This window comes from Solanum verrucosum, unplaced genomic scaffold (assembly GCF_900185275.1).
Source record: "Solanum verrucosum unplaced genomic scaffold, falcon-dt-bn FXZP01000235.1, whole genome shotgun sequence".
Classification (NCBI taxonomy): Eukaryota; Viridiplantae; Streptophyta; class Magnoliopsida; order Solanales; family Solanaceae; genus Solanum; species Solanum verrucosum.
The window spans coordinates 1436499-1452526 of record NW_026019948.1 but is presented as its reverse complement, the minus strand read 5'-3'; the positions used below and the strand labels follow the sequence as shown (position 1 = coordinate 1452526).

Genomic DNA, 16028 nt, shown 5'->3' with positions numbered 1-16028 from the left:
GTTGGTTTTTTTTAAAGGTTAGCATATTTGGGATTGAATGCCATTGGAGTAATTTGAATACGAGTAGTAAATATAATCTATTAGATTATACTGGATAAGGTAAGACCTAATATTTTTTATCTTATTTTATTTTGACATTCACAATATAATTTGTATTTTAATTAATTTATTTTTGGTAAAATTTAACTTCATATATAAACAGAGAATAATTTCAGTAAATTTTATTATTTATACATGATATTTTGCTATTTCTGATATTGTCTTTGTGTTTATTAAGGATTAACACTTTTAAAAATGATTTGTTATATATTTTAAGCAAATGATGTTTCAATATTAATTTTTTATGATTCTTTCTTATCCAATAATGTTAATATTACACGTAAAAGTTCATTGCTAATGAAAACAAATGTAGACATGCATAAAGTAACTGTTGGTCAAGACAAATTACACTATCATGCAAATGAAATTCTTAAATTATTAGTCAAAACACTATCATGCAAATGAGGTAAAAAAATTTCATATTTGTACCATTTAACATTAATTATTTATTCCTCAAATCATTTTTTAAAATTCTATTATAAATCCATTGAAAAAAGTATCGTCCATTGAGTTTATCCATAAACTTATACTTATTATTTATGTGTATTCCCTAGGTTCTATGAACCTTTTTGGATAAAAATACATCTATTTGTTATGACACTTAATAAGGTGACTTTTGGAATGATTTCTCAACCTATAAATATGGTTGTCCATCACCATTATAAGATACACAATGACATTTGAAGATATTTGAATGAAAATACTCTACACTATTCCCCATATATCTTGTGTCGAAATTACTTGCAGTATATTGCTTATGTTTTACAACACATAAAATATTAAATAATAGGTATATAGTCATAACAATCATTATTTTCCAAATAGATATGTTAAAATTCAAATAAAACAAATAAAATTAAATAGAGGGGGGGTATTATTAATAATTAAAATTGTAAAAAGTATGTAATTAGCCATAAAAGTTGCCGCTAAATATTTTTTATTCGAGGTGACTTTAATCACAACCATCTCATAAAAAGTTGTCACCATAAGTTTTTTTTTGGCAAATTCTGTCGCTGCTAATAATTATTGATCACCACTACAGGATCTTTATTGTGGCAACATAAAGCGCAACTTAAATGTTTTTGGTGGCAACTTTAGTTATTATTTCTGGCGGCTTTACTCGCAGCAAAAAATACCACTAAATGATACTGTTTAGTGGCAACTATGTCGCCGCTAAAAAGTTTATTCGTGGCGACCCTTTGTCACTGCTAATATCATTCAAGTCGCCACTAAAAGCTCTTATTTGTGGCGACCTATATCGCTGCTAATACCATAAAAGTCGCCACTAAAAGGTTTATTCGTGGCGACCTTTGTCGCTGCTACTACCATAAAAGTCGCCTACTAAAAGATTTTATTCGTGGCGACTTCTTTCGCTGTACTATAAGTCGTCACTAAAAGATTTTATTCGTGGCGACTTGTGTTGCTGTTAATACTATATATGTCGCCACTAAAAGATCTTATTCGTGGCGACATAAGTTGCTGCTAATACTATATATGTCGCCAGTAAAGGTTACTATTTATAACCACTGTTGTTACTGGTTGCTGCCTATACTATATAAGTCGCCACTAAAAGTTACTATTTATATCAACTGTTATCACTGCCCATACTTACAAGCCGTCACTAAAAAAAATTATTTGTAGCGACTTCAACGTAAGCGAATAAGGTTCCCGCAAACTCATATGTAAGTTCCCAACAAAAGTTTTTATTTGTGGCAACTATAAATACCTTTATTTCATATATAAGTGTCATGAAAGGATTTTTGTTTTTATGCGACTTTATTAATTTTGTGTGTATTAACCAATGAATTTGATGCTCTGGGTAATTGCATTTTTTTTTTTGAAAAAGTTTTATGAGGACCTCCGTAATGAGTGGGAGAGCATTCCGTATAGCCCCACCATTTTTTTCATGCATATTTGCAAATTCACGAGCTAACTTTTAGGAATAATGCTACTTTATGAGGACCTCTGTAATGAATTGGGGGAACATTATGTATAAAACCGACTGGAGAAGGGTTTATACTGCTCGCCTTTGTTTGATATGTTCATTCAATACCAATACAAACGAAAATCAGTTTCTTCTGATTCCAATGATAGATGGATGGTCAGGTCGGTAACATATGGATGGAGGACTTAGTCCCGCCGATTTTTTCACGCTTATTTTCGCATTTGCAATTCAACTTTAAGGAATTATGCGACTTTTTTGATTTTTCGTGTGTATTAGTTTATGAATTTGGCTGTTTGGGGCTCCAAATAAATTTATGAGGAGCTCTGTTATTAGATGGAGGAGCATTATATATAGTCTCACAATTTTCAACGCAAATTTTCGCATTTACGAGCCAACTTTTAAGAATTACGCGACTTTCTTAGTTTTTCGTGTGTATTAATCCACAGATTTGATGCCTTGGGGCACCTACAAATATTTTCTAAAAAAACATTATGAGGATCTCCGTAATGAGTATGAGGAACATTACGTATTGTCTCACCATTTTTTTCACACATATTTTTGCATTTACAAGCCAACTTTTAGGAATTATGCGACTTCCTTAATTTTTTGTGTGTATTAGCCTATGAATTTGGTTCCTTGGGATACCCGGATTTTTTTTTAAAACTTTATGAGGACTTTCATAATGAGTTGGGAGAACATTATGTATAGTTCACCATTTTTTATGCATATTTTCGTATTTACGAATCAACTTTTAGCAATTACGCGATTTTCTTGGTTTTCATGTGTATTAGCCCATGAATTTCATGTCTTGAGGCAAGCGAAAATATTTTTTGAAAAAATATTATGAGGACCTCCGTAATGAGTTAAGGGAGTATTACATATAGTCCCACTATTTTTTTCACGCATATTTTCACATTTACGAGTCAACTTTGAGGATTTATGCGACTTTCTTAATTTTTTGTGTGTATTCGCCCATTGATTTGACGTCTTGAGACATTTGATTTTTTTTTTTGAAAAAACTTTATGAGAACCTCGATAATGAGTTCGGGGAGCTTACCGTAGTCCCATCATTTTTAACGTATATTTTTGCACTTAAGAGCCAACGTTTAAGAATTACACAACTTTCTTGATTTTTCATGTGTATTAGCCCATGAATTTGACGTCTTGTGGCATCCAAAACTTTTTTAGAAAAACTTTATTAGGACCTCCGTAATGAGTTGGGGAGTAGTACGTATGCCCCACCATTTTTTACGCATATTTTCATATTAAAGAGCCAACTTTTAAGAATTATGCATTTTTCTTAGTTTTTCGTGTGTATTAATCCATGAATTTGGCGCCTTAGGGCATTCAAATTTTTTTATAATGATTTCGTAATGAGTTGGGGAATATTATGTATAGTCCCATCATATTTTTCACGCATATTTTAGCATTTACGAGCCACCTTTTAAGATTACGCAATTTTCTTGATTTTTTGTGTGTATTAGCCGATGAATTTGGAATCTTGGATCACCCGAAATTTTTATTGAAAAAACTTTATAAGGACCTCCATAATGAGTTGAGGGAGAATTACGTATAGTCCCGTTATTTTTAACGCATATATTCACATTTACGAGCCAACTTTTAGAAATTACGCGACTTTCTTGTTTTTTCTTGTGTATTAACCATGGATTTGACGCATTGGGACTCCCAATTTTTTTTTCTAAAAAACTTTATGAGAACCTTCGTAATGAGTTGAGAAACATTATGTATAGTCCATCTTTTAACGTATATTTTTGCATTTACGAGCCAACTTTTAGGAATTATGGATTTTTTGGTTTTTCGTGTGTATTAGCACATGAATTTGACGTCTTTGAGCATCCGAATTTTTTTTCTGAAAAAACTTTATGAGGACATTTACAATGAGTCAGGAGGGCATTAGGTATAGTCCCACCATTTTTTCACGCATATTTTCATATTTACTAGCAAACTTTTAGGAATTACACAGACTTTCTTGATTTTTCGAATGTATTAGCCAATGGATTCGGTGCCTTGAGGCATCCAAATTTTTTTTCTAAAAAAAACTTTATGAGGATCTTCATAATGAATTGGAAGAACATTACATAGTGTCAATATTTTTTTCATACATATTTTTGCATTTACAAGCTCATTTTTAAAAATACACGACTTTTTTTTTTCTCATGTAACACTACAAAATGGGGTGTTGAGAGGGTAAAACGTACGCAAACCTTACCCCTTACCGTTACTTTCCAAGCAGAAAGATTATTTCTCATTAATCCTCAACGCCATAGTTCACATAATCATTTATATTAAATCCTCATCTCACAAATACCTGCTTTTTTATTACATCGGAAAATTAAAAGAAACTCTGAGCCATGGTATAAACTTAAGTATATTTGATGAAAACAAAATCCAACTGAAATTTCTTCCCAGAGGAAATCGCGTGCACAGTCGGTTAAAAACTCTGTAAGGTAACTAAAAGGTAATACTGCTTATCAACAATTTGTATACATTTAGAGTAACCTTCCATATCAATGGCCTGTCAAACCTGAAAAGTGTTTTTTCATGGCTTGATCCTTTCTGTAATGATTTGATCTACCCCCTCCTCTTCTCCCACCTCTCCCTCCTCTGAACCCTCGACCTCCCCCGCTTCCATCCATCTCATTTGATTCCGGCTCATTGTCTTTCTCCTCGTTTGACTCTCCCCCTCTTCTCCCACCTCTCCCTCCTTTGAAGAACCCTCGACCTCCCCCCCTTCCATCCATCTCATTTGATTCCGGCTCATTGTCTTTCTCCTCGTTTGACTCTCCCCCTCTTCTCCCACCTCTCCCTCCCCTGAAGAACCCTCGACCTCCCCCCCTTCCACCCATTTCATTTGATTCGGGATCGTTGTCTTTCTCCTCGTTTGAGTCTCTTCTTCTCCCACCTCTTCCTCCCCTGAAGAACCCTCGACCTCTCCCCCTTCCACCCATTTCATTTGATTCCGGTTCGTCTTCTTTCTCCTCGTTTGGCTCGGTCAGCCGTTTAACTGCACCCAAAGGAAGATTACCACCTCGTCCCAACCCATGTATCAACTCCTTCTGAGCTTGATTTACTATAGAAGCTTCATTGTAATTAGCCACCGCAACAGCACCCTCAACTTTGTAACTATAGTTCTTGCCGTCTTTGACGTAAAACTGTGGCATCTTTCGTGATCCCCATTTAGAAGCGTTGGAAGCTGAGCTACCATTATCAGCTTCAGAATTTCTCCCACGGCTGAAGTTTGTCTTGTCTTGGAGGTTCTCAGTTTCCTCAAATGCTGAATCACCAATACTTAGGCCTAGGTCATCAAATGAGTCATCATACTCATCTTCATACTCAAGCTGTGATGAAAGTGCAAGCGTTTTTGCCAAATCCTTCGCATCTCTAGAGTCAAGTGTCAAGGAAGCAGGCTCTTCACTGGTTGTTTTCCTGATAAATCTTCCAGCTGGAGCTATAGATGAATTAGAAGAGCCTACAGCTTTGTAAGGCGATGCTGCGGGCACAATGTTTCTAGGGGGCATTGGTGTAGATTCCACTAGTTTCCCTTTACCTTTGTCATTTCTGGTCATGGATGCAACATCAGACTTGGGTGGTGGTATTTTCTCCAAGGAGATGTCCAAAGACTGCAATTCCTCATGAAGGGTACCCTCAAGAATCCTCTGAATGACCTCTTCAGGATTCTGGTTATATACTTCAAGACAAGCAGCTAAGAAACCTTTTCCATAATCAGGGAACAGGTCTTTTATTTGACTTATTTTTGACTCCATAATAGCAGCATCTTCATCAACCTGTGGTCGGTTGTCTTTTCCAGAGGCTGCCGGATGGGCTGCCCTTCCAACATTATCTTCTACTGGGTGTATTGTGATCCCCGACAGAAACTTGAATTGATCATCATCCATTGATATCCACCCTGCATGAAACTAAATCAGTTCAGATATACAAACATGCATGAGTGGAATGAAGAATAAGCAGACATGGGACATCAGACGAGAAAAACTGAGAAAGAAGAGGGGTTTAAGTTTCTCAAAAGGATTAAAGAAAGAAGAGAGGCTTAAGTTTCTCAACTAAAATATTAATAAGCCATATAAAGAGAGAACAAATGTAGATATTTCTGGCATTTTCTGCTAAAGCTTCAATCACAGAAAATGTTATTCACACTCTAAACAGAGTTTCATATGTTCCATTTTCTTTCTGTCATGCATGCTCTCATTTGGAATCTATGACCCATAGCATGATAGCCACCTTAAACTTTGAGAAACAAGTCAGAGTCTACGCATCATTTTCAGCTAATTACCTGTATTCCGTAGTAACTCGATTCTGCTCATTATGTTGTAATTTTGTTCAATGATTTGGAGAAACGTTCCTTTGCTATGGCCCTCTAGAGCCTGTGAGTAATCTCCACTGATATCCCTCACTGACTGCACTAATATATCTGCTCTTATAGCAGGATCCTCCACATTGGTCGGGAACATTTTCATGGTAGCAGGAAGCGGAGAACTTTCAACAAACGCCTCATCACTTAGATAGCACAAGTATAGCAGCTTCCAACCAAAATTTACTATCCTTGTGGATAACATTTTGAGACTGACAAAAACATTTGAGCGCATTTCATTAGATGACTCCGTCAAACTTTTCTCTCCGGAGGTTAAAATTATGTGGAAGCCCCGCCGCAAAGAGGGAAGCAATGAATTATGCAATCTTGCAAGGGTAGTAAGAACCTCCTCATTTCCATGACTGCACAGAGAAAAGACACTAATGAATATGAACTTTCGTTGTGCCTACCTTAAATAAGCACAAACTATTAATCCATCGGCAGGTAATGAGAACAGAAATTACCCAAATTGGCAATAATAGAAGTGCAGCTCACAAGGTTTAAGCATGGAAAGAATGAAATAACAAATAAGTTGCAAATTATCAGAGACAGATAAATGAAGAGTCAATGATACTCTGCAATACAATGAGTTCCATATTTTGGAGCAAGACATTGAGATTCTAAGTGCTTATCCTAGTAATTCATTGATAAATTAACACATTACACACGCTGATGCAACAGAAGTCAACCAAAAGGTTAGTACCTCATTTCAACAGGACAGCAGAAGTAGATGGATGCTTGCTTATACGCATTGACAAACGCATCCATAGATACCACAGCATCATTTAAGAAATCCATCACCTGCAGGTGCAAGTATGAAACTTCGTACAGTAAGAAATAACAAATTTCACACACACTACCGACAAGAATTGGATGGGTTACATTTTATTGACATTGGAAGCACATCACATTATGGCAGGGTAACGTTTCACAATTTAATGAATCTTCCACTTATTTGATGGGCTGGTTAAGGGATTATTTATGATTAAACTTTTCACAACTTATAAATGGATATAACCCTTTTGGTGTGAATAGTTTATCGGTTTGGGCCTGAATGTTCTTATTTGGACATCTTATTTGGGCTACTACTTACACACACACACACATATATATATACTAGTCTTTGGAAACATGCATTGCACGTTTGTCCCAAACAATAATGTATTCATCACATCTTCCACATAATCAATAAATTTTGGGAGTTTAGAAATTGATATTATGCAATCTAAAAGTTGTTGTAAAGAAAGAAGAGATTCTTACCAAACAAATATAATGAATCATCAGACTTCTCACATATAATCATAATTATATTTTGTCATGCAATTATGATGTCATGAAATTTGAGAGAGGATAAAAATGAAAAACATAACTATAATTAATTGTGATAATACATAGATGAAGAAGGACTAAGTTGTTCGGACTCAGGTGCGGGTGTCCGATACGGGTGCGGATCTAGAGGTCGGATCCTTCATGATCTAATTTTAAAGATTCGGCGGTATGGATCCATGCACGGATACGAGTGCGGGGATTCGCCTAAAAATAATTAAAATATCTAAAAATAGAGTTATAAAATCTAAATTATAAGATATTATATGGAGAACTTGAGGAGAAACATGGAAGGAGATTAAATGAAAAGGAGTGACATATAAATTTCTATATAAAAGGTATTCCAATTTCTTCAATTTCACCTTACCTTTTGTATTGATTATAAAAATCATTAAAATTGTCCAAACTTTCCCATCGATTTTGGCAAAAGTACCCAAAATCCGTTGACCAAATCGGACACGGATACCACACCACACCCACGTCGTGTCGACACGGGTGCTGCACCAAAAGTAAAGAGTCCGAGCAACTTAGAAGAAGGAATCAAATAAAAGAAGGAAGTTTGAAATCAACAATTGAACACTACTATTTCTTATGATTTATCTCATATTGTCCAATGTCTTAATTTATAAGTTTGCAAGACCAACGTTTTTCTTAATTCAATATGAGAAAATGAAAAGATAAGATTTTAAAATTTAATTTTAGAAATGAAGGGTTTTGAAACCATTATCTATTCATTATCATCTTTTCTTAATGTCTTTCTCATTTAAAAGTTGATTCAACTTTGGACTTAAACACCTTCCCACTTTAAGTATTTAGTATAATATATATATGATATTATTTAATATTTAATTAATTAGATATTTTATTTAGAATAGGGGTAAAATGGTAATCCAACTTTGAAGTTGGAAGCTTCCACTTTTAATATAATATGATGATATGATGATATATGTTACACACACATATATACATGAACTATCTTACAGCTCATCAGGTAATAAACTCACCTCTAGATAGTCTGTTTGAAGTTGAGTATGCCCATGATCTTGAAAGTGACTGGAGGAAAATAAAACCTGCAGCCGGATAATAGTTAATCATGTATGAATTTGGATAACCCTTTGCAAGAACTCTTTTGCGATTGCAAACATCCTTATGAAAACCCACATTTAAGAGTATGTCTATCAACCTACATCTAGATTGGGTCAAGCTGTTCATAAAACTAGAACGATGGTCGTAAATGGAATACATATACTAAGCAACGACAACCTGCATTTATCATTTCTCTACAAGTAGACCACTCCATAAACATCCAAAGATAACACATAAGCACTTTGTTGAAAATGCGTGACCATCTCATTTAAAAGTTTAAACTTTTAGAGAGAGTACATTATTCAAATAATCATGTCTTCCACACACCCCTCACATGCAAGCTTCATTCTTTTTGCATCGACCAAGTATGTGAAATTTCTTCCTGATAATGGGTGACGATTAGATTTGAACAAAGACTTGTTATTAGACTGATACCATGTTGAGGTGCTCATCATAGACCCCAAAAGATATTGCCTTTTCAAGAATATACTTTTCCGAATGCAATAGAACTAATTACTTCATCAATAAAAAGAACATACTTTTCCCATAAAGTAAAATGAAAATATTCCTTATCTATGTAAATCAAATGATATATTTATTAGTTGCTTTTGGCGTCTTAAAACCAATGAAGATGACAAGTTGCTGAGATCTAAAAATGCCATGTATGTGTGTTCTGCAATCTTTCAACCTTCCACAGAGATGTAGCTCAAAACGACAAGAGGGAAACCTTGAACTTATACTCTCATGCCTTTTGGACAAATAATGAGATGCAAGTTTCTTGTTAACAAAAGAAGTGCGTACTCTATACAAAAGCATGTGAGATATATACAATTAGAAACCGCGCTGGCAAAGGAAGTACATGAACATGCAAGTAGAAAGCAAAGAAGAGCAAGGAACGCCTAATATTTCAAATTTCAATAAGAAAAACAACGCATAAATCAGTGTTGGATAATCCATTGACACCTTAAATGGATTGTCTAGTGGTAATTTAGTGAATTGTCCAACACAATAAATGCAGGTGTGATTCCAACTGCCCCCTTTCGTTGGATAATCCATTGACACCTTAAATGGATTGAGTAGTGGTAATTTAGTGAATTGTCTAACACAATAGATGTGGGTGTGATTCCAACTGCCCCCTTTACCCTTTCTCCGAAATCCCTGTGTAGGGATTTTTAAAAAAAGAAAATGTTAAGATAGAATTAAGAGTACAGTCCATTAAAGAAATAATACCTCTAACGATGAGCTACACCTCTCATACATAGTCTGCACAATGCTAAGAAAGTGTGTAATAACAGATGAAAGATCATCATGGATCCATGGCTGTGACTTTATGGCATTGACGACCTGAACAACATATATACAGACAGGAGTCAGCAACAGGAATCTGAATATCCATTAGCATCCTTGATAAAAAGAGAAGAACAATGGATGAACCAGGTAAAGCAAACACAAAGCAGAAATGACAATAAGGAGCACTGGCTTATCAGGGCAAAAAAAAATGTTTCTTAACTTGGTTTCACCTAGATGCTTAAGCAAGAAATTCCACAGTTTTTTTTTTCTTCTCCGAGAAGTGGCAACTTTATTATTAACATAGCAACAAAGGAGGTGCTGCCAAAGTACTTCCAAATTACAAGCAAAAATCCGTACCTTCTAATCTAAGCAAGATCCTATTAGATCTATCACTTATTCAAATTCATTAATCAAATCCTTTTTGCACCCAAAAAAAAAAGAGTTAACAGTTCATCTGAATGCAGTTTTCTTTTGCCGCAGTTGTTTCTTGTAATAGAATTTAGTGATAAGAGACCAATGAGCCCCATTTGCTGTCATGTCCATGACCACAGAGCATTAGTCAGACTTGAGGCTTAAGGGGGCACTGTGAAGCAGCGGGCCGTGCACTTGACATTGAACCCCAGACAAAAATTGAATTTTCTAGTAGGCGGTGCTTAAAACTCTCTACTACATCTCTTCTTGGGTCAGGAGGCAGAGTCATGAGCCCAAGGAAAATGGTCTTGACATTTAATCCACAGGAAACATTTCAGGGATATGCAGAAGACCTACAAATAGTGTCTATCTAATTATCATAATTTGAACACCGTCTAGAAATTTTTAATCCATCCTTCAACAGATCATCATGCAAAGTATGTGCCCCACTGACGTGTGATTTCATACCTAAAACTTGTAAAAACATCTAAACAACAACTATGCATCTATGCCTCAATTGTTAACAAGTTGGAGTCGGCATGAATCCTCATTGACCAAGTTGCTCTATTTAAACTCATCCCAGACCAATATTATTTAAAATAAAAAGTACCACAAATTCTATACGTCAGGATAAACTACTCATAGATAGGAGATTTTCTTGTAAAAGCATCTAAGCAGAGAGTTTTACATTTTCACATGGACGGTTTCTAGATTTTCATTTCATATAATAGTGGTTCTTGACTTCTTGTGAAGCTTACTCTTAGCTAGACAAGAGATAAAACTGCAATGTGACATGGATCAAGAGGCAATTTTGATACTCTGTTTGTATATTTGTTTCCTCCACCCCCTTCAATTTTACGAACCACTATAGAAAACAAGAAAACAACTATGGGAGTTATTCCTCAGATGCTTATTTATCACAGAGTGTGCCTGAAATGTTGAAATTGGAGTTCAAGGCCAATTTGCTGATGAAACTTCTGAAGTTGAAAGTTAGTACTTCTATCAATTAGCAGGTGATACCATCTAGATTCTAGATTTCTTATCCTTTTAGGTTCGAATTTTTAGTGACAAAAGGGAGATAGCAGAAGGATCCAAGGAAAGGGTAAAGGTTCCGAACAGAAACACTATTTCTCCCTACCACAAGAAGCAGAATAATAGGTCATTTATGTTGGCTCACCATCAGGATGTGTATCTTATGACACAAGATTAAACCAAAACCAAAGAACAATAAACCATATCATCAATAGTTCAACGACAAGGCAGTTCAGTTAATAATACCAATATTCTTGTCAGATCTTCATTTTCATGACCATATATGGCACATATGTCTAACAACTTCGGTAAATCAAGCAACTTCTTCTCCTGCAAAAGGGCTACAAATGCAATTAGTGAACATTGTGCACTCGAATACAATTTCCAAAGATAATTAGCGAGAGATACATCATCAGGCCTTTTACAATGCATATTATTCAAGAGTCCGGAGCCAAAAGGGTAAGAATTTTTTTCAAAAATTCCAAAAGGGCAACAAAATTAATTATAGAACCAAAAGGGCAACTTTCTGACGGAAAATCAAACGATGTTTAAATTAGGGCAGCCGCCGCAAGGCGTGGAATTCCATGCGCCTTGCAAGGCGCAGCCGTCATGAGCCTTGTAAGGCACAGCCGTCATGCGCCTTGCAAGGCGCATGGAAATCAGTGCCTAGCGACGGTTTTATTAAAAAAAAATAAAAATTGTTCATCATTAAAAAACGAGTTAAAGTATCAATGGTTTGAAAATTATAAAGTGTAGAACAATTGACATCATATTTGGTGTTCGTCAGTGGGATGTTAGGAAAAAAGTGACATTTTATCCCCTCATTTTTTAATTTGATTAATTGAATTAAATTCTAATAGTGTAATAAAAGCGTAAAAAAAAGTAGATCAAAGTGTGAAATTTTTTATGCCATGGAATATAGCATCTAAAATTACAATAAGAATCCACTACCTAACTATTGATTTAATTTCAAGAGATAAAAACTTTTCCCTTACTAATTAAAAGAAATTTCGTGGAGTTCTATCATTCCCCAATTTAATTAGATTAATTGACTTGTATTTATTTACTATCTTTGACATTTTAGTAAGCAATATTATTAAAATTACAATAAGGTTTCTATTACACAAGGTAATAGAAACTAAACTATGCTTCTACCTGAGACTTCAAAGGTAGTATTGCCATTTTCTAAATTCATGATCTTCCTGATCATGATTGTGATGAGACTAGTCATAATATAAGGAAAGGAAGTGCATAAAACATTTTACTTGCAGAGTTCATTACAAAAGTACATGTCAGGGCTGCAACTTGAATAAAACTTTTAAAATTTGACCTCCACAATACCAAGAAATTATTTGAAGTATACAAAGGTAGTAATAACTGCAACGAGTCAGGGACAGACACACACCTTCGTGATCTTTCTGAGTAAGACTATCAGCAGTCTTAGCTCCAGGGTCCCGATTTGACGATCTAAAATTGAAAGAACTGTTTAGATCAAAAGGCACAGCATAAGGGATGCAACTTGATGCATCAAATGCTTTGAAATTAAAGTGACTCACATGCGATATAAGACCATAAAGATACGCCGGCAGAGCTCGAACTCACCAACGACGACCCCAGCAACTATACCCCTGGCTCCTCGATATGGAAAATCATACCACCTACTCCTGAACTTCAGAAAGCTTTCAAGAAAAGAGCGAAGGGAGCTGTCGCTGGCCACTGGTAGACACAGAAATCAGGAGAGACTGGTATAAATGTACAGCAACACAATATACAAACCAACACACAATCCAAACCAATGCAAATTTGCCACTCAAATACCGTCACATAAATTGGGACTGAGATAGCACCATTTTTGGGTGTTTGTTTTAAGCAGATCAAATGTATCACTTAGTTACCCACAACAAATAAAATAAATAATACTTATCGCGATGCAAGACAAATGAAATATTTCTCATCGCTGCTGATTCAAGGATTATGCGCAGCTGAATTTCTTTTTTTACCAAAAGAAGATTCTCTTTCACCCTGGCCTGGCATTTTGATCCCTACACGTTAATTGTGGGATATAGCTTTCTAGTCTTTAGCAGCTAATGTGAAATAATGGAAAAGGAGGGCGTTTCTAGGGAAACCCAACATTTTCTAGCATAACATAAACATCCTGAGCAACTTATAATCATCTTATGATTGACCTTTTGTATGCGTCTGTTTACTCACTAGCTTTTACTGCTTGCTTCTGATGCTGTATAAAAAGAGTTTGCCTCACTAGATTTAATTCAGATAGGATTAGTACTGCTCAGAAATGCTGTATGAAAAGTTTGCTTCACTATATATGGCGTATTGCACCTCTTTTCCAAATGCAGACAAGCATAAAGCATCATAAATCATTTATCTTTCTTCAATACAGAAAAATTAGAAGGCTACCATTAGCTACCTTTATTCCTTAATCAAATCATACAAACTATAACTACTAATTTCAAATGAAAATCTTCAAAACCAGATTTCACAAAAGCAATAGAAAAAACATTACCTTCTCGCCAGAAATCTCTTGCATTCATCTTCAGTAACCTACACAACTCCCTGTTCAAAACATCCACCACACGCTGTGATTCCATGGGATCCAATGCACCCTCATCGGCTCCAAGCCCAGCTGCTACAGCCTCATCCTGAGGCAAATAATCCACGAACTTTCCACTAGGAATAGCGGCGGAAACCCAGGCGCCACTTTCTCCCATCCTAACCCTACTCTTGACCTCTCCGGCAGAAGAACCGGCACTGCTGGAGTTAACGGCGTTGGAACTTCCTTCAGATTTGATAGAAACTGATTGCCTGAAGGAATTCGCTAGGGTTTGAGAAGTTTGCATTTCCTTCTTTGGAACAAACTTCTTCTGAGTTTTTTCGTTCCTGTTTTGGTTACTATAGCGATTCGACATGGCTTCAGCAATAACTTTTAGATAGTCGGAGAATTGTGCTTCGTACTATTGACTTCGCCTAAGGAAAGTGAACGGCCAAAATCACAGAGGCGATCAGAGGTTTTCTCCTTCAGTGCCGTCGACGGTCGAACTGGATTGGAGACAAAATATGGAAATTGCTCGGCTTCCCCAGGCCCTTACTTCAAGAAATTACCTTCTTTTTTTCACTTTTACAGTTTTACTTATTTTACTTTTCAACTTTACGTAATTAAAATAAAATATGAATATTTAACTATTTAACTATAATACCCATACTAATTACTCACATATTGTCTAAGGTCTTAAAACTGATTTGGAAAACATGTAATTAATATCGAGAGTTAAATATAGTTTTTTATAAGCTAAAAGTGGCAAGTAGAAAATGTATTTATGATTTAATGAACAAATAAAAGTGAATGTATAGGATATATTAATGCAAATATGTAAAGTGAATCGAAAAGTTAAAAAAGAGAAACACTAATGATAAAGAAAGAATAACAATAAAAAATAATACAACAATTGAAGTAAAGGAAATACATGTAATAAATAAATGAAAAATAAGACAATAGGATGGTAATAATAATATATTAGAAAACTAGACAATGTTCTACTATATATTAACCTTTTACCTCAATTCTCGACTTTCATACTATCATATTTAGAGTCATGTCCTCATATTGCTACCGGTGAATCATGTGTTGTTTAATTACCTCTTCCAATACTTTTGGACCTATCTCTGCATCTTCTCAAATATGAGCTCTAAGATTAACTTGAAAAATAAAAACAATAACATAGAGTTGTAGCTAGATTCGAACCTAGGTCTCGTGGGTGATTCTTCTAGCTTGTACCAACAACACAATGACAAACCTATACTTTTCATGAATGCACGGTTAATTATATCTTAATTTATGTCAATTTTTCAAGATAGATATACATCTACACACATGATTTTTTCCAAAGTTAACGGGTGCACATGCACCCCACTCTATAGGATGGATCGGTCTCTGCTCACAAGGGCATATGTGCATCTCGCAAACCATGTTAGTCTCGCTCTTTATCCACTACCAAAGTCACTCATTTTTTAAAGTGTAAACAAATGTATAAAGCTCCAAAAGAGTTTCTTATAGAGAAATTAGTAAAACTTTCTTTCTTATTTATAGTTTATTAAGGGGTGTGTAGAGAGGAGGAAAGTGGACAACTAATATAGGTCAGAGAGAGTATATTTTAGATGTGTTTGATATAATGAAAAATATTTTTTCATGAAAATCTAGGAAAACTAGTGGGATACTTATTTGTCTTATTAGGTTCGATATGCAAGCAAAAAATATTATCTGGAGTGATGGGAATAAGGAGTTTTTGAAGGACATTATCAATGAAAAATATGAATTGAAAAATATTGACCAACCGAACATGAAAAAACATTTTTCTCCATAGAGAACACACCCTTAATATGTTTGGATTACAGACGGGCACTTTACCATAGGTTTTGTGTACAAATTGATAG

The 16028-nt window shown here is 35.1% G+C and overlaps 1 protein-coding gene across 2 annotated transcripts; it reads right to left on the bottom strand.

Moving 5' to 3' along the window:
- Positions 1-4555: 4555 nt before the first annotated feature.
- LOC125812881 (uncharacterized) lies at positions 4556-14682 on the bottom strand. 2 transcript variants are annotated; one of them, XM_049492355.1, is made up of 10 exons: positions 14104-14682; positions 13136-13295; positions 12985-13046; positions 11826-11920; positions 10077-10190; positions 8765-8830; positions 7138-7235; positions 6357-6796; positions 4866-5972; positions 4556-4760 (listed from the first exon to the last, which is right to left on the bottom strand). In XM_049492355.1, the coding sequence occupies exons 1-10, from the start codon at positions 14504-14506 to the stop codon at positions 4573-4575; spliced, it is 2733 nt and encodes a 910-aa protein (XP_049348312.1). In that variant the 5' UTR covers positions 14507-14682; the 3' UTR covers positions 4556-4572. The 2 variants fall into 2 exon arrangements, with proteins under 2 accessions (XP_049348312.1, XP_049348304.1); XM_049492347.1 differs by having other exon boundaries at positions 4556-4787; positions 4893-5972.
- Positions 14683-16028: the final 1346 nt, after the last annotated feature.